The sequence below is a fragment of the Thermobia domestica genome, chromosome 15, assembly GCF_964235325.1.
Source record: "Thermobia domestica chromosome 15, izTheDome1.hap1.1, whole genome shotgun sequence".
Lineage (NCBI taxonomy): Eukaryota > Metazoa > Arthropoda > Insecta > Zygentoma > Lepismatidae > Thermobia > Thermobia domestica.
The window spans coordinates 157,332,553-157,351,761 of record NC_137468.1 but is presented as its reverse complement, the minus strand read 5'-3'; the positions used below and the strand labels follow the sequence as shown (position 1 = coordinate 157,351,761).

Genomic DNA, 19,209 nt, shown 5'->3' with positions numbered 1-19,209 from the left:
ATTAAATTAAACATACATAAATAATTGTAATATTGTCTTTCCACATGTTCTATCGCCTGTACAAGTCCAGGTTCAGGCATTAAATGTTCAGGTACGTTTTGTACAAATAGCGGTATATTACCATTTAAAATGTTTTGATCTTCATTTTTCCTTTCATATAAAAAGGAAATAAGTCCATCAATAACTCTCAACTCTTCAATTCCAGTTCAATTTAGTTCTTACCCAGGCATGTAAAATAAAATGAGGAAATCCTTTTCCACATTTTGAACTTCTTTTTCATAACTATCAGCTACAATTACATGAACGGGACCTTCTTGTTTCTTAGGTATCGGTTGAGATAACAAATATGGTTTCACCCTGAAAGAAGAAAATTCTACAATAAATGCACAGTTATCTGTGAAAATAAGTAGTGTAATGAAATTATAAGGACAAAGTTAAAGAAATGTGCAGAAACGATACACACTAGACGGTTATTCAGGAAATGATCTTCACCAGTGGGGAACTAATGAAACTATGAGGATAAAGTAAAAAAAAAAAAAAAAAGTTTACTTTCAATGCTAGTTTGTATTATCTCAAAAAGTAAAGGGCAAAGGAAATTGCTTTAAACATATTTTGTAAATTTGGTGATAGCTGGCTACCAAGTTAACCAGAAAAATGAATTTTGAGATATTTGTATAAATTATGTTTATAGTTATGTATGTTTATAGTTAATTTATATTCAGATCAAGTCTGAACTCTGTCACGTACTCTGTGTAATAATCACTGTAGTCATTAGAAAACAGGAAACAAGGACAGCTTAACAGCTAATTAAGAGGGTCATAAAAAGGAATCTCAAGGTATAGACTAATGTAAATTGTTTAATATAAGAAAGTCCGGAATAGGCCAGAAAGGTATCTTGGCTCGTACCACGAATAGCAGTCAGCACCCACAGAAAACGTTCAGTCTCTTTAAAAACAACATGAGTGGAAAAGAAATTATTGGTGCAGTTGAAAGAGGACCTTCTTATTACATGTTAAGTTGTATTTTTTATCAAGTATGAAAACTGGTTGTTACTAATGGAATCCAATGCCTAATTTTTCGCCTTTCGTGTTATAGCACAAAGAGCAAATTTTCACATTTGGTTCCTTCATTAACATTATCGAATGTACATAATGACTTTTGTACTCTAAAGTTGTATAAAACTTTGTAACTCGTGAGAAAGAAAAGAAACTACTACTCTTTGTAACTACTTGATTCTACTTCATTTTAACTACTTGAAATCTTATGAATTAAAGCACAGGCGGGAATACTTATCCTCTTCCAGTTTGTGTTCGCACAGTCAATATTTAAGATTCAAAATAACTATTATTTAAACAGTAAGTACATATATGTTGCTTAATTAATCATTTTTTTTAAAGTAAGCTAAGCATGTCATTATTCCAGATATTTTTAAGGACACACATACTGTTCTCCATATCTTATTTAAGATAATTTGTGAATTCTATTTATAGTTTCAGAAATAAAGAATACCTTTGACAGAATTCATATGAGGTGAAAATTAAACTTAATTGCCTCGTGTTTCTTTCTGTTGTTATTGAGCTTTAATTTAAACATTAATAAATTGGCATTTGATATTCGCTTCTAAGTAGCATATACAGGTGTTACAAACATTTGTCACAGTATTTTGGGAATAGATTCTTCACATAAAATAAGAATGGATCTGTGGTCGGAAGTGCATAATTTCGTAGTTATAGGGTGCCGAATAAGTGGAAAAATGAACTTTGAAGGTCCATAGTTCCCGTGTCAAGACCTCACTGAGGAACTAGTATTTGAACTATTCAAATATTCATCTTTCAGAACCTCCAGTACTTGCAGAATCATTTTTAGAAAGGCTGTTTGGGAGTACAGTAGAGCGTCGATTATCCGAACGTCGGTCAACCGAACGACCGCTTAACCGAACTGTGTACTCGCTCGCACCTGTTACTCTCCCACCCTACCGTCCATCATTCCCCTCACTCCCAAACCAAGTTTCCCACAGTAGTCGCCGCACTGAGCCACCGCTGGCGGAACATTGCTTCTAATGGGGCCTTCATAAGGCGCTGCTGACCGGCCAAGCCGCCAGTCGCTGTGTTTCAACAATCAGCACACTTCTGTCGGTTTGGCACTGGCTGTAGAAGTACAGTCCAGTCCAGTCCAGTACAGTACAGTACAGTACAGTTCGATTATCCGAACAAATCAGTTTTCCGAACACCCATGCCCCCCAATTACTTCGGATAATCGACGCTCTACTGTACTTGATCACTCTCCACCTACCTCTCTAAAAATTGATGTGCAAGTACTGGAACGTTCTTAAACATGGATATTTGGATAGTTCATATATCAGTTCCTCTGTGATGTCTTAGCCCGACTACGATAGGTCTCATAGTAGTGGAGCTATGAACTTTAAAAGTTCACTTGTTTCACGTTTTCGGCACACTATAACTCCGAAACTATCTAATTTTGAGCACAGGTCTATATGAACTTTTTTCTTACTTTAATGTGGGGAATCTGTTCGCAAAATATTGTGACGCATTTTTGTAACACCCTGTATAAGTGATTTTTTTTTCTTTAATATTAAATTAAAGTACTCGAGATTAACATCTATAGAATTGTCGAAAGCAAAATCTTGGAAATAATACTGGCAAGTTAAACTGATGCTGAAACTGGTGAATGAAGAAGCATAAATAACATAGAATTCTAAGAAATGTATTCATCATTAAACAAAATGTAAATAATGAAATACAAACACGTAAGTTGGATGAAATACGTTGTTTATAGGGAAATACATTACTTTTCGTATCATGCAGTTATTCTTTATAGTATTGAAACTAATCATTAAACTAGTAAAATGAAATATATTGGAAGGTAAAATTAGTTTTTAAGGTTTAAGCTAGCTGTTGGTTTAGTTTCTTTAGTTGAAGATCCCTTGGTTTTGGAAAACATTCATAATTTTACTGAAACCTGGATAAACTTGCACGAACTACAAATTCCCTATTGATTGGCTGAAGTTTTAGCAATACGAAAGTCTAGGTTATGAACCGTGTAACGTGGGTTCCTGTCACCACGGCATGGCGCGTCCTTAGGTCGCGGATCGAGGAGAAGACCTCTAGATATAGAGGTTAGCTGCGAATATACTGAATAAGCAGTCGCGGACAGCCGACTAGGAGTGGTCCTCCAGCTTGGGGGTTTGGGTAGGGCTAACAACCTCATCCTGCAAAAATAAAGCACTTGTTCAGAAATATTCACAAAAACCTCGGACAAGGATTGATAACTTGGCACGACCTCAGCAAAAGAAAATGGACATGAGATTTGGAACATGGAATATTAGGAGTCTTTATAGCGTAGGCGCGTTAAAATCCGTAACGAGTGAGTTAGAGAAATACAGGATAGACGTAGTAGGAGTTCAGGAAGTTAGGTGGGAAGGAAATAGATCTGTGAATTCCGGAAATTATACGTTCTTTTACGGGGAAGGAAATCACTAGTTAGGAACAGGGTTTTTCGTTCATAAACGTATATATATTACCAGCAATTAAACGGTTTGAATTTGTTACTGACAGACTTTCTTTTATTACTCCTAAGGGACGGTGGTGTGATATTATTGTTTTAAATGTACATGCCCCAACTGAAGATAAGGATGACGATATAAAAGACAATTTTTACGAAGAAGTGGAACGGATATTTGACCAACTCCCGCGATACCATATGAAAATTCTATTAGGGGATTTCAATGCGAAGGTAGGACGAGAGGATATTTTCAAAGCGATTATAGGGAACGAAAGTCTGCATAAGGAAAGTAATGACAATGGTGTTAGACTCGTGAACTTTGCAACATCCAAAAACCTAATCGTCAAGAGTACAAAATTCCCACATCGCGACATTCATAAATACACTTGGACATCACCAGACGGGAAAACACATAATCAAATTGATCACGTTTTAGTAGATAGAAGAAGGCAATCTAGCATAATTGATGTCCGGTCGTTTAGAGAGGCTGATTGTGACACTGACCACTACCTGGTAGCAGCGATAATACGAGAGAGGTTATCGTTGAATAAAGGTAATATTCATTGTCCGAAAATGGAGAGATTCAATTTAAAGAAATTAGAAGAGAGCCAGGTAAGAGAGAAATACCAGATTGAAGTTTCGAATAGATTCTCGGCTTTAGAAGATTCGGAGTGCACTAGTGTTGAGGATACCTGGATTGAAATTAGAGATAGCATTAAAATTTCAGCAAAAGAAAAATTGGGGTACGTGGAAATACGTAGGAACAAACCATGGTTCGACCAGGAGTGCATAAAACTAGCAGAGAAGAGAAAACAGGCAAAATTACGCTGGCTACAAAATCCGAATGAAATAACTACACAAAATTTCGCAGATATCAGGCGGGAAACTTCCAAAACTTTTAGAACAAAGAAACGCGATTTTCTGAAAGCTAAAATTAAGGAACGTGAAGATAATAGTAAAAATAAAAACATCCGGGACATGTATAAGAAAATCAACGAATTTAAGAAAGGCTATCAACCTCGTCCTTATATATTAAAGAAATCTGACGGTACAGTTCTCACTGACACGGATAGCATCTTAAATAGATGGAAAGATTTCTTTGACGATTTGCTTAACACGCAACCAAAAACTAGTGTGCGTGGAGAAAAGGAGATACACACCGCAGAACCGTATATTCCAGAACCCAACCGAATAGAAGTAGAAACCGCTATAAAGAAATTAAAGAAACACAAATCTCCGGGTGTAGATGGAATTCCGGCTGAGTTAATTTTAGCTGGAGGCGAAAAATTGTGGAACAAGATACAAGGAACAAGGAAGAATTGCCACAAGAGTGGAAAGAATCAATCATTGTTCCAATTCACAAGAAAGGCGACAAAACTACTATAATAATTATCGAGGCATTTCTCTTCTGTCAACATCCTATAAAATCCTTTCAAATATTCTATTAGCAAGACTGACCCCATACGCAGGTGAAATTATTGGAGATTATCAGTGCGGATTTAGACGAAATCGATCAACTATCAACCAAATATCTACCATTCGTCAAATACTCGAAAAAAAGTGCAAATACAATACCCCAGTACATCAACTATTTATTGATTTCAGAAAGGCGTACGACTCGGTTAGGAGAAAAACAATATACAACGTTCTCACAGAACTTGGAATACCGAGAAAGCTAATTAGATTAATTAAAATATGTTTAAATAAATCCCAAGGTAAAGTCCGGGTAGGAAAATTTTTGTCCACGAGCTTTCACGTCGAAAATGGCCTGAAACAAGGAGATGCGTTGTCGCCATTATTATTTAACTTAGTTCTGGAATACGCTATAAGGAAAATCAAAGATAGCAACCAGGGCCTACAGTTGAACGGTATTCACCAGGTTATGGCATATGCTGATGATGTAAATTTAATAGGTGATGATAGGAGAACAATAGAAAGAAATGCAGAGATCTTGTTAAACGTTTGCATAGACATGGGTTTAGAAGTAAATGCAGAGAAAACTAAATACATGAAAGTGCGTCGGGACCGTAATACAGCAAATTATGGATGCGTTAAAATATTAAATAATACTTTTGATAAAGTGGATAGTTTCAAATATCTAGGATCAATATTAACAGAGGAAAATCATATTCACGGAGAAATTAAATGTTGACTGAAGGCAGGGAATTCGTGTTACTATTCGGTTCAAAATATCTTGTCGTCGCGAATTCTGTCGAGGAATATGAAGCTTAAAATATACAAAACGATAATCATGCCTGTTGTTTTGTATGGCTGCGAAACATGATCACTTACTCTGAGGGAAGAACATAGACTGAAAGTATTTGAGAACAAGATCCTGAGACGAATATTCGGACCCAAGAGGAACGGGAATGGGGAATGGCGGAAGTTTCATAACGAGGAGCTGTATAATTTATATGGTTTACCCAACATTGTTAGGGTCGTCAAGTCTAGGAGGCTTAGGTGGGTGGGTCATGTAGCTAGAATGGAAGAAAGTAGAAACGCTTTCAAAGTCTTGACTGGAAGACCAATCGGAAAACGACCATTAGGAAGACCTAGGCGCAAATGGGAGGACAATATTAAGATGAATCTCGCAGAGATTGGAATACAAAGTAGAAACTGGATGCAGTTAGCTAAGGATAGAAGTCAGTGGAGAGCTTTTGCGAACGCGGCATTGAACCTTCGGGTTCCATAGACCATAGATTTAGTTAGTTTAGGTTATGTACATAGATTAAACATACCGTAGTTTTAAAATCTATTAAACATAATAGATGGAGTACTATTATATCTAATACATTGACATCATCTGTGCATACATATCATGTTCACATCATTCAGTAATACATTTTGTAGGAATCAGTTTTTACTATCATAATATAGAAGAATGTCTGTTTAAAGGTTTTGCGATGTAGTGCAGATTGATGTACACAATTCTGAATTAAACATTGTGTGCTAGAATTACAGATGGTGATCAGAAAAATGGAAGCACCTGTAGTTGGCAAAACGTCAGATGTATGGGTTGGCAGTGGTGTCGTGGCGCCCGCAGCGCCGGACCGCTGGTGGTGGTGTGTTAGGTCGGTCTCCATACTACGTCAGGCGCAGTGGAACAGCAGTGTCCAGTGGCTGCAGCAGACGGAGGTAGTGTAAAATGGGAGGCCTCTCAGAGTTTCAAAGAGGGCAAATTCTTGGTGCGCGGTTATGTGGAGTGAGTGTGACGGCAGTGGCTACTGTGTTAGGTGTGTCACGTGGGACAGTGTCGAAGGTGATGACGGCCTACACAACACACGGGAAAACCACATCGGGGAAGCGGAACAGTGGGCGGAAGAAAATCATGAGTGACAGGTCACGCCGGGTATTAAAAGCGCATTGTCACGCAGAACCGTCCTACCACTGCGGAGCAAGTGACGGAGGAACTCAATCAGCACCTCCCCCACCCTGTTTCGACAATCACAGTCCGCCGCGAATTACATGACATGAACTTACGGGGTCGTGTTGCACGGGCCAAACCGCTCATCAGGGATCATAACGCTTTCGCACGCCGCAAATGGTGCCGCCACCATGCAACTTGGACCGTTGAGGACTGGAAACGTGTGATATGGTCGGATGAGTCATCCTTCAACCTATTCTCAACCACGGGCCGTGTTTATGTGTGGAGAACGCCCAAAGAAGCTTATGATCTGCAGTGTCTCCGCCCAACTGTGAAACATGGCGGCAGCTCGGTGATCTGTGGGCCGCCATATCATGGTTTTCATTGGGTCCTGTGGTCACACTTAGCGGACGAATCACTGCCAACGATTATGTCGCAATTTAGGGAGGCCATTTGCATCCTATGGTCCGGATTTTGTTCCCGGATAATGACGCCGTCTTCCAGGATGATAATGCACCCATTCACACAGCTGGCGTTGTTGCAGCGTGGTTTGAGGAACATCGGGATGAAGTTCAACACCTCCCCTGGCCCGCCCAATCCCCAGGTCTCAACATAATTGAACATCTGTGGTCCGTCTTGGAAACACGACTCCGGTGACGATTTCCACTTCCATCCTCTCTCACAGAACTGGCCGATGCCCTGCACGAAGAATGGTGTAAAATTCCACTTGCTACCATTCACGACCTCTATGCCTCCATCCCACGTCGCATCAAGGCTGTTCTGAAGGCGAAAGGTGGCCCGATACCATATTAATCTGGTAAGTTGCAATTTCGTTCAGGTGTTTCCATTTTTCTGATCACCATCTGTATATCAATACACATATCCAATAAAATTACCTGACAACAAATCTACTAAAGGTATTGTTGGGCATTGATTACAAAAACGACATATCTGCAATTAATAATTTCACTTAATATGTTTCTTCGCTTCCAAACAGCAGAAGAGAGCTCCAGGCTTCAACTACCTGTATATTGATTTTAGGGGGAAGAATATGGGTTGCGAAATTTATCAAAATAAATCATGACTTATTATTATCAAAGGTACTAAGGAATCAATAACATGAACGCATTCAAAAATAAGGTTTCCTGTTATCTTTCTAATAATGAAATTAATTGAATAATGCTAATAAAACCATTATTATTATTATTATTATTATTATTATTATTATTATTATTATTATTATTATTATTATTATTATTATTATTATTATTATTATTATTATTATTGGCCTTAATCTCTATCATACATAACGTATGATGTTGTGTGTTATATCGCAAGAACATTAAATGATGTGTGCAAGTATGTAATTAAGACATTTACCACTTCCAATTTTAAATGAAGCAAAAAAGCAGTTAAAGAGTAAAAGCTTTTAGTTTGACGTCCCACAGTTACGTCGGATAGGCTAAAGGAGACATTGATAATGAAAATGAATAAAATGATGGAATGAAGAAAATGGAAGAAAACGGAAGAAACCCGAGAAAACCCACGAACACAATGTTTCTCCACCACAAAGCTCAGTTGGCGCGAACTGGAATCAAACCAGGGACTCTAAGCACCAGAAGTAAACGCTCTATCGCTGAGTCACCATGGCTTCAATCAAGAAACACCACATTTTTTTTAACATTGACTCAGCGCCAGAAAATATATTCCATCCATTTTCATCCTTATCTCTATTAAAACCTTATCTACAGTAATTATTATTTTCAGCTTCAATATTGAAGCTACTATACTATATATTTTATGTATAGTTGTAGATACAGTATGTTTTCCCCTTTTACACACAAACATGTGATAACAGCAATAGCAAAAAATTGGATCCTAACGGAGCAAAATCGGCTAGATTCGAGAAAAATGTTTTTTTTTTATGTGCATTCAATGTCCTAAAATAGACTCCACCTCCGTCCACTTATTTCTATTGAAACTGTAGATGTTAGATTATTACTTCCTGTTTCAATATTGGATCCCTGTGTAGTTTGCAAATCTACTGTATATCTACTGTAGATACTGTGTATATAGTATCTAAATTCCTAATTCTGACTTCATTCACTACAGTTTCCTAATTTATAGTTTTCCATGTGCACTTCAGAAATACAACAAAGCACAAACCATCCATCTTTGATATCTCACCTAATAATTCCGCTTACAAGGGCAGTAGGTGAGTTTGCCACGAAAGTGAATCGAATTAATTCCTGTGCAATGGATAGAGATGATTGAGCTGCATAACATATTGCAAAAATACTAGGTAATCTCAATTGGGTTTCTACGAAAATCGCTCTGAAACATTTTTTACAAATCTCGAGAACTGGACTTTGTATAAAAATTTCCAATACTGCACAATAAAGTACTTGTAGCTGTTGAGAATCACAGAAAATTACAAAGAACTTGAAATTTATGTAGACTGTTTGGACACAAATTGTTGATTTATTACTAGCAGATGATAAGAATTAAAAGTTAAAAGGACACGAAAAAGATGAATCTGATATTTCGGAGAAAATGTTCAGTAACTAGATGACGTATATTTCGAATAATGTGTGCCAGACTACTAGATGGTGATGCATCGCTAGACTGCAACTGATGTCTATTTTATTGTAACAGTTTTGCTCCTCCTGATACATTGGACTCTGGTAGTATGGATTCGTTAAAGCTGATTATAGGACATATGGCTATATTCCATCTGAATCACCTGTTAATTTCAGATTTAATTCTTCCTATGAAAATTGTTTTAATTGCAATACCATTACGCTCATCCAATGTTCTTGGTGCAAAAACATTTTGTTTCTCCTGTATTCTATTAACTAGACTAGAACACGGTTTTCATCACTGTGAATGTTAGGTTGAACAAGATAATTCGAAAATATGATAATAAATCAACTATTTGTTTCCAAACAGTTTACCTGTATTTTAAGTTAATTTATTTCATTAATCGTCATAAGGATAACAACGAAAATTGTTGTGACATGCAACTGCTAGAAGTACTTCATTATGCAGTGTTGAGCATTTCTCTACAATTTGATGATTCGAGATTTGCGGAAAATGTTTGAGATCAATTTTCTCAAAAATATAAACGAGTTGAGTTTTGCTTTTACTTTATGGTATATAATTAATTAGCTGTATTCAATGCACGAATTATTTTGACTTACTTTCATGGCAAACTTACTGCACTTGTTAGATAATTTAGGTAAATGCACTAAAACTTTTCTCCAGGACCAGAAATCCAGCCAAAAAAGCATAGGCTTAGATATTGATATTTATATCTGAACACTGACCTTTGAAGACGTACTCTATAAACTTCCTCAGTTCGTTTATGTCGATTTCGTCATCAGAAGGTTCATATTGGTAACGATGCAGATCAGTAAATAATCCAACAACTACATCAACTCCTGTGTCAGCAAATCCCAATTTCATCAGCTCATCCTGATATTCTTCGTCATTAGAAACCGCAAATGTTAGTACATTGCGAAACTCCTTGGCTAAAGGTAATATTTTCTGCCTAATATATTGCGTCTCTGAAAAAATAGAAATTGTAAATTATTAATTATAAAAACGGCAAGTTTAGTATTTGCAATACAAAGAAGAAAATACAATTTCAACGAAGCTGAACATAATTCTTCAAAGTTTGTCAGGCATTGCACAGAATTAAATATTCAAAAGAGTATTCCCTTACAAGGAATCCCTTGAGTGCGAGGTCGCCATATAACGGATGCCATCACATTCCATCAGTTCTCATCTCCAAGGGCGAAGATCCCGGGGAGGCCGAGGGGGCCCGGGGCCCCCAAAAGCTCATGTGGCTCCCTTACTGTATTTGTAAATTTACAATATTTGGCATAATATGAATGCAATTTGTTTTAAAATCTTCGTATATGCTTTCTGCGTTTGAATGCTTCCCCCTCCCCCCAAATTTACAGAGAAATCGGCGCTCTTGCTCATCTCCCCTTTATTTCAATTTGATTCTGTATGCATTCTTTAAAAGTGGATACCTAGTTGAACGTCCTAAACGGTTTGTAACTCCCAAGAAGTTCGCCTTCGATCTTGATGGTGAGAACATTTGTGATCAATGTGGCGCGTCATTTTTCATTCGCTGTTCATGGTGCAAGTTAATGGTTTGTTTTGAACATTTCGTGAATGTCGACGATGTCCATTTTGTGAAGTGCAACACATATATCCCATAGAAGGCCGATCTCTGCATCTCCGTATTTTCTGTCGCCTTTCTGATGCACATGGTGAGCCATTAACAGCTAATATTTTTCCTGTCATCATTGTTCACACTACACTTTCAAATAAGCTTTACAAGAGATTGCACTTGCGACCTCGCACTCAAGGGGTTCCTTGTTAGTGTCGCTTTGTTTAACATTAGTGGGAAATAATATAATTACAGTATATGGTTTTATTTACATATGTAGTGGTACAGTTATTAGAAAAAATGGGTAGTATCTATTTAATCACTTTCCCCAAATCCTCGGAGTGATTAAGTTAATTAAATATATCGTATGGAAAACATTATATCCATATTTAAATAGTTAAAAACTCATTCTTATGCTTCCAATAATTTCATGAAAAAGCAAACAAACTGTTTCAACGAACCAAGTCGTCTTCATCAACGTAGATTGAAAATAAAAACACTTAAGCTGCTGCTGAACACTTCACATTATGAAGTCACCTTCAACTCACAGATGATGGGAAACTTTTTACACATTGAATATATGAATTCTTGGGTTCCTTAATATGGAAAGTAAAAGTTGTCATGTAATCTAACTTGCAATTGTACAACGAGTAATCACTTATAAAGGAAACAACAGTTACGTAAACTACTAGTGATATATTAGAAGTCTTTAGTATTTTATGTAACTGAGTTTCCGTTATAGGTGATTACTCTTTGTACAAGTGCAGCATGTTTGATCACATGGTAATTTTTTCCCTAGTTTACGAAATTCAGAAAGCAATCATTTCACTGATACATAATGCTCAATGATTTATCCATTTCTCTGTAAAAAATTCTTATCATCTCTGAGTTGAAGGTAACTTCTAATGTGAAATATTCAACAGCAAGCTTATTATTATTTTCATTTACACTGATAAAGTTCATGACGGTTCATTGAAACATTTTGTGTCGCTGTTTACACTGTTATAAATGATTTGAGTATAAAGCTTGAAGACCAGCTCTCTTAATTTGTAGAGATCTGAACTTAAAAATAATTGTCTCCATTCTGAAATTATTTTCAAAAGAAATTAGATGTTCGGGTACCCACTCTGCTCGCAACCATACAAAACTCTTGTACAACAAGTTATGTTCCTACAGGATTATATGTTTGTTACCATAAGTTCGTATGTCCCCCTCATACTTGTAGCATAGAGATAATATGGCTCTATATATGTTACAGTAAACTCTACATAAATGGGTCTAATTGTGCAGACATTCTTCACAAAAGATAATGTATGTAAAAGGCATGTCCTTTTACTGGTGTGTATCAACTATATCAGCCAGCATAAGAAATATGTTATAAGAATTTTAAATCAAATAATTATGTGATCTGTATCTCATACATCTTTTTGAACAAGGTGTACTTTTTAGAGAGGACTAATATATTTCAGCCCAAACAGTTTGTGAGCAAAATTACAGCACTTCATGTGATATCAGAGGAACATAACAATAACTTAAGATACAAAACATAAGAGGAAATCGAATGTAAAACATAAATAAAAGTCAATTATTCATAGTCATCCTCTTAACACACTGTTGAAATATTACAGATTTGTAAATTTAATACGTTCGAAAACAAAGATTTAAATAAGAACACCTGTCTTAAAATTACGTTTAACAAAATGTTGCTGAAGCTATCACTTAAAGGAATCAGTCAAATATCATGAAATCTTATCTTGCTTGGTTCAGTTAATGTAAATTTCTCTCTCATTTTACTTACAGGTTTCTGGAATTCCTGTATCTTTAGAGTGCCAAGCTTTCGACTCTCTCCTGGAGTCTTGGTCACGGAGGTTGAAAACAGGAAGAAAAAGAATAGAAATATCAAGGAATAAAAATGGAACGGACTTACCAAGGGGAAGTACAGTTTTGTACTGAAAAAATTCTATACCAACACAGTACTTTCCCTTGGTAAGTCAGTTCCTTCTTATTCCTTGATGTTTCTATTCTTTTTCTCCCTGTTTTTAACCTCCGTGACCAAGACTCCAGGGGATAGTCGAAAGCTTGGAACTCTAAAGATACAGGAATTACCGAAACCTCTAAGTAGAATGATAGTTACAATTCCTGAGCGTGGTTTTGCAATGTCTAAATTTTTCTCTTTAAAGAACCTATCAACTTTCGTAAACTTTCACATTTCTATTATAAAAGAGTTAAAATGGTACAATTTTTTATACTGTGCTTTGGCACTTTCAAACCAAGGTTGATCTTAACAATAATAATAAAACGAAGTGTATTATGTTAAAAATATGAAAATTTAAAAAAAGAAGTTTAAAGCGCAGAATATTTTATTCTTGTCCTTAAATTAAACAAACATATAAATAAATTGTTTAGCTCTTGTCGAAATTATTCACAAAATAAATATACAGAAAAATGTGAAATTTTGTTAATAATCATTTGTGTAATTGGAAATAAATTACTACTGTTATGGTAATATGCATAGCCCTGTATTAGACATAATTTGAGAGAAATTGTTAAGCAACACATGACATTTTTCATTTCCTCTCTTTTATCAAGGAACAATTAAATTTTAATATCATATAGGCCTTGCAATTAGCGAAATTAATATTATCAGAATTTACATTTATTAATTTATTTATGGTTTTATTCATAGCACTTGAAAGAAAAGAATAAAAACTGGAATGCGATCGGAAACCATTGGAGCGGCACAATGGCAGCAGGCACGTAGCTAGAATTTCGTAATGGGTGGGTGGGGGGGTCCGTGACATGAAATACCGTGGTTATCACGCTAGGGGCTCGATCATTCTAAACTATTTTACTGTCAACAAATATTGGTTCGTTTAGCCAGGATTTCGTAATGAAGGGGAGGAGGTGATATGAAATACTGTGGTTATTACTCCAGGGGCTCGATCAATCTAAACTATTTTACTAGCAACATATATTGGTTTGTTAGGACAAGAAGATAAGGGTATGTTAGTAAGCATTTTAATAACAAACTATGAAGAAATCTCGAGTAAAAGAATATATAAAAAAAAGTATTGAAAAAGATTTTACAGTATCTACGTTCCTTCCTCTGTTCATTCAGATATAACAATTTTCCTTTCATTATGACCTCAACTATTACAAGAAGTACATATCCCCTATTATAAAAGGTGCATATCCAATAATGTATTGTAAAATATTTTACAATATCTGCATTCCTTTCTCTGTCGAATCAAATGTTAACAGAACTTTCTTTCTTCATAACTTTTTTTTTATTATCCCGTCAACTACTGTCTGTTTCAAGTTAAAGTAGTAGTAGAAAACTGTTTCTGAAATAATGTTTGATACTGCAGAGAAGCGATGACGGAAAGTTATGATAAAAAAATGTCCACAGCATTACAGAATGGCACTATGTTTTCGAAAGCTTGAAATTTCCCTGACTAGTAGCAGAAATTCTGAGAATTCCGCAGCTTTTTTAGAAATTTCAAATTCCCTGACTTTTTCAGGATATCTCGCTCATTCGCCACTATGTACTGCAAGTAATTCGGGTTATGCATTTCTCGTAAGGCTGGAATAAAGAGGAAACAATAAGGGCAGATGCCGACAACGCTGTGCTCAAGTTTGCTTATCATTGGCTACTGTTTATTTAGCTTGCCATTTGAAACAGACAGTAAACACATGTCAATAACTTCCTCATTCGGTCTCTAACAAATATCCATTTTAACTTGACGCCCCTCCTCCCCCGCCATTTCCCCCATACAAAGTTCCTCATAAGAAAGCGTAACCGAATGCTTGCTGTACTTTTTTTTAAAAAACTGATTCTTATTTTTCTCCTTTCCTCTTGTTTCATCCTTAATTTGTTTTTCATTTTGTGGTTTCAAAGGGAGGGATCCAGACCTCCCGACACCCCCTCCTCTGGCTACGTGCCTGATGGCAGTGAAGTATACAGACTTCTATGCAATTCACCCAAGCAACAAAGATAAAATAGAGAGTGGAACGACAAATGAGCTATTGCATCTTGGGCATTACTTCAATAGAATAGAGTATATTTTAAATTTTACAGATCGTATGATTTTTGACATCTTAATTTACTACCAGCGTGCCATACTGGCTTATACCAGCCCAATTTGAACACTGTTGGTAATTGTACCGATTCACTATTTAGAGATATGACCCACAATTTGTGTCCCAATAATAATTGAACCATTCAGTACATGAAAATCATGAATTACTATATTCCCGAAATAGTCCATAGTGTTCTAATTCAAATTTATGTAATTTAGGTTTTTAAAATAAACTGTTTTATGGTGCGTTTATAGAGAGCATAACAATGAAAACGTTCAGGTTTGACGCTTTCATTCCAAAAATTGTTGAATTTAGACGTGTTTTTGCTCCTCCTGTAAAATTATGGCTCTTGTCCTTTCTGCATTCGACAACTTAACGGATAGACGAAGAGAGAGATAGTGAAAGAAATGTATTCATATGTATATGAAAGCGTTGCATAACACATATTTACAATATAATTAAGTACATGTAATTAAATGCTCATGTGTTGGAAAGGATGGTGATTTGGACGTGGAAATAACACACAGAATGCACGAGGGATGGCGAAATTTATATTTTTGGCATTCTTTGTGAACTGCAGAATTTGTGAGCGTGTGGCCCCCCTCACCCTCATTCTATTTTAATTTTCCCAGTTTCTCTTGGCCGAAGTGGAATAAGGCTCCATGGATTATACGTCGAGGCAAACTTTGTCAGTTTTATCCTTTTCTATGAGTTGGCAGTGCTGTGAGTGGTGACTTGTATTTCCTGTTGGTCATCACTTATAATATTGTATTCAAATATGTACGAGTGAAGTGTGGAACTTATATCATTTCGTCACATACATATGTGAATGTAAATTTCAATGAAAACGCTTCAAAACAACTTAATTTTGTCTACGATTGATGACGCCACGTCGTATCAGTTCCTTGTAAAAGTTACTCTTCTAGAACAAATACCAAATCCATTGTGGAGTTTTACTCATATTAGCAATGAAGTAACGTAAGTAAGACAAGGGATAAATTTACTTCTTCAATTGTTCATCAGCGCACCACAAGTAATTTTATTGTCGACTATCCAGCCGTACAATGGAAATTGGAGTTATTCAAGGAAATTTGAAACCTATTCAAAATTGGGAAGAAGAATCCAATAAGTTATTGCCCTCCTAAATAGTCCACCAACCCTCCTCTTCTCCTTGTGAAATCCCCAGAATCAAAGTGTTGTGTGAAGTAGTGCTCAGTGATTAACGTGTGTAAAATAATCATTTCTATTGTCACGCAATGAGCCGTCTTCGTCGTCATATCATATTTTGAGTTGATCTTTTAAAATTCCTTTTTTTATTTTTTTTATTCTTCTATTAATAAATACAAGGGCTAAAATTCACTATGTTCATACGATAAAAGAAAAATCTGAAATACAAAACTTCTAAAGGTGTCAACGATAACCATATTAACAAAATGCAGTAGTAAGTATGTATATGAAAAGTGTAACGTTTTGTGCTTGAGTAAAACCATTTCTGTGTATATTTCTTGTTTTCAGTTGTAATCCATGTTTCTCGCATCGATCACTACCAGAACGGTAAGAATTCTGTACTTAATATCATAGCACTTGAGTGTATGCGAAGCAGGCGTGTCACTGAAGGTGGGTACGCGCGTATACAACTTTGGTTCGGACTGATCTCAAGTTGCAATCTGGTGCAGTTCCAAATACGAATTCTAACCACTAAAATCACTATTAGTAAGGCGTACCGAACAAGACTCGAACTCAGAAGGTCATGAGAGTGTCTTCCCGAAAGAGGACAAGCGATAATCGAACCCCGCATGTTATAAGAATGGCCTTCCCGAACAAGAACACGAACCATTCGTGTTACAAATTACAGTAAAGAATAAGGAGATGATTTACACAACAGTGGTTTGGAGACATATATAACACATGGAGGAGAAATATTGCCAATAACGGAAGCACAAGAAAAAACATTGAATGTCACCGAAATGAGAATGCTGCGTTGGAAGTATGGGATAACAAGAGGAAATAGCAAGGAATTAAAGAGTAAAGAGAACAACCAAGGTTGTAGGCACATCTAAGATAATCCAAGAAAGAAGATTGCAGTGGTATGGCCATCTAATCAGAAGAACAAACGACTATGTTGTAAGAAGAGTTATAACAATGTAAGTGGATAGGAAGAGAGATAGAGGGAGACCAAGAAGGGAGAGATGGACATGGTTAATAATTACTTCAGAGAGAAAGGTCTAACAGGGAAGAATTCCGGGAGAAAGCTTCTTGGAGAAGAAATATCGACCCCACATAAGTGAGAAAAGAAGAGGAATTATCAGCAAATGATAACACCTCTGTGTTGCATATGGTGATTCACTGATTTTAAGAAGGTCAATAAAATACAATTTGGTCTTCAAAAGCAGCACTAAGGGGTATTATAAACTAAGATAGTCCTGACATGGTTCAATAATTCACGTATCTAAAATTGCACAGAGTAGATGATAGGAAAATCCATGGAAAAGCTTTCTTCAAGCTAAGCAAATATACATCGATACGATTGGAATACGAAATAATAAAAATGTTTTAGGCATTATACGTTAATTTTATTATATGAAAATGATTATGCTTCTTGCATTAAGGAACAGTGGTAGTTTCGATTAATTATTTTTATTGGAAATGTCTACTTTTAAGTATATACTTACCTGGTAAAAATTAATGACTGAAGTTTACGTCATAGTAAATAACAAGAAGTGGCCCTTTAGTGTATAATACATCTTGGTTAAGTTTCGCTCTGTGACCTACCAACGGGGTACAATGTGTTTTTATAAACTTCAAAATGTCATCCGCATTGGCCGATTCCTAAAGTAAAATAAAAGAGAAATAATTTACTATATTTATTCAAGATAAAGTTCTATTTTCTAACTATTATCTTGTAGTGAACTTATTTTACGTCCTTACGCAATATCAAGGTCATGAAGATGAACTTTCACTACGGATTTTCGACGTAGAATTCAAACCATTATTCCAGCCTTTTTTCTCAGCAGAGCTTTTAAATTTATTAATACGTACACTGAAAGTGATGCGCTATCCAAAACGCTGTTTTCTTTTTTCTTATTTTGTAAATAATAGTTTCAATGTAAATACAAAAAATCTCCAACAGTTAAATAGAACGGTTTTGTTAATTTTAATTCACATTTCAAACAATATTTCTTTTAAAAAAACAGACGCTTGTCAAAAAAGGGGCTAATTTTTATAAAATAAAACTGACAACATTGGCGAAGCTGCGCGTGCGCTAAAACATGTTCTAGTATTATCTGCCTACAATAGAGGTATAAATCTTAGCGTGGAGTAGCAGTGAGTTGAAATGTTTGTCGTCACAGAAAATTCCACAGATGTAAGGAGAGGTTCGTGATGCGATTTGTCAATTCCAAGAGAATAGAATGCAATTGACATGCATCTAAAATTATGTACCATTTTAGGAGCAACAATAATAAGTGAAGGAAAGGTCTAAAATCGGCAAAGAAGAATGTTACGATCTGGAATTATTCTGTCCACCCACACAGAGTTTCACGTACTATTAAGACAATTCAAAACTATCGATGTGAACTTTTTAATCACTCCCCATACAATCTCCTTACCTCTCTTTCCTTCACCTAAAAAGATGGCTTGCTTTGCAACGTTTCAATGACAGTGAAGTTCCAGACATTTGTTCTTGATTGGCTAGAGTCTCATTAGTAAGGCTATGTGATAATATGAAAAAAAAAAAAAAAAACAGTATCACATAGCCTTGCCCAGTGTGTTATTGTGTCTTAGGATGTGTTTATGTGGGCGTGTACTGCAAAATTCTTATGTGATAATTTTCTTTAGTAAATAACTATTCTAAAAACGCAATAGACTTAGTGGCGTAAAATTATCATTTAGATTTTATGTATAAACTAAAACTTCAGTTATTAACGTTTTTGGAAGCAAAGACATTTTATATTGGCGGTTTTCTCGAAACAAGTTTATCTATACACATAGTATTTATTGAGTCCGTTAAAATTCGAATGGGAGAAGGTTGAGAAACCTTACCTAAGTTTTCTATTTTAGATAT

The 19,209-nt window shown here is 35.8% G+C and overlaps 1 protein-coding gene across 1 annotated transcript; it reads right to left on the bottom strand.

The window, feature by feature from the left end:
• Positions 1 to 218: 218 nt before the first annotated feature.
• LOC145671679 (protein disulfide-isomerase A4-like) lies at positions 219 to 16,107 on the bottom strand. Its single transcript, XM_081740879.1, has 3 exons — positions 16,104 to 16,107; positions 10,227 to 10,452; positions 219 to 357 (listed from the first exon to the last, which is right to left on the bottom strand). The coding sequence occupies exons 1-3, from the start codon at positions 16,105 to 16,107 to the stop codon at positions 219 to 221; spliced, it is 369 nt and encodes a 122-aa protein (XP_081597005.1).
• Between the last annotated feature and the right edge of the window lie 3,102 nt (positions 16,108 to 19,209).

Bases quoted from the DNA above. Each gene is read 5' to 3' on its own strand.
- LOC145671679 (XM_081740879.1), bottom strand. The intron at 358-10,226 runs GTACGTCTTCAA...TTCTTCTTTCAG, and splicing joins GAACTGAGGAAGTTTATAGA to GGTGAAACCATATTTGTTAT.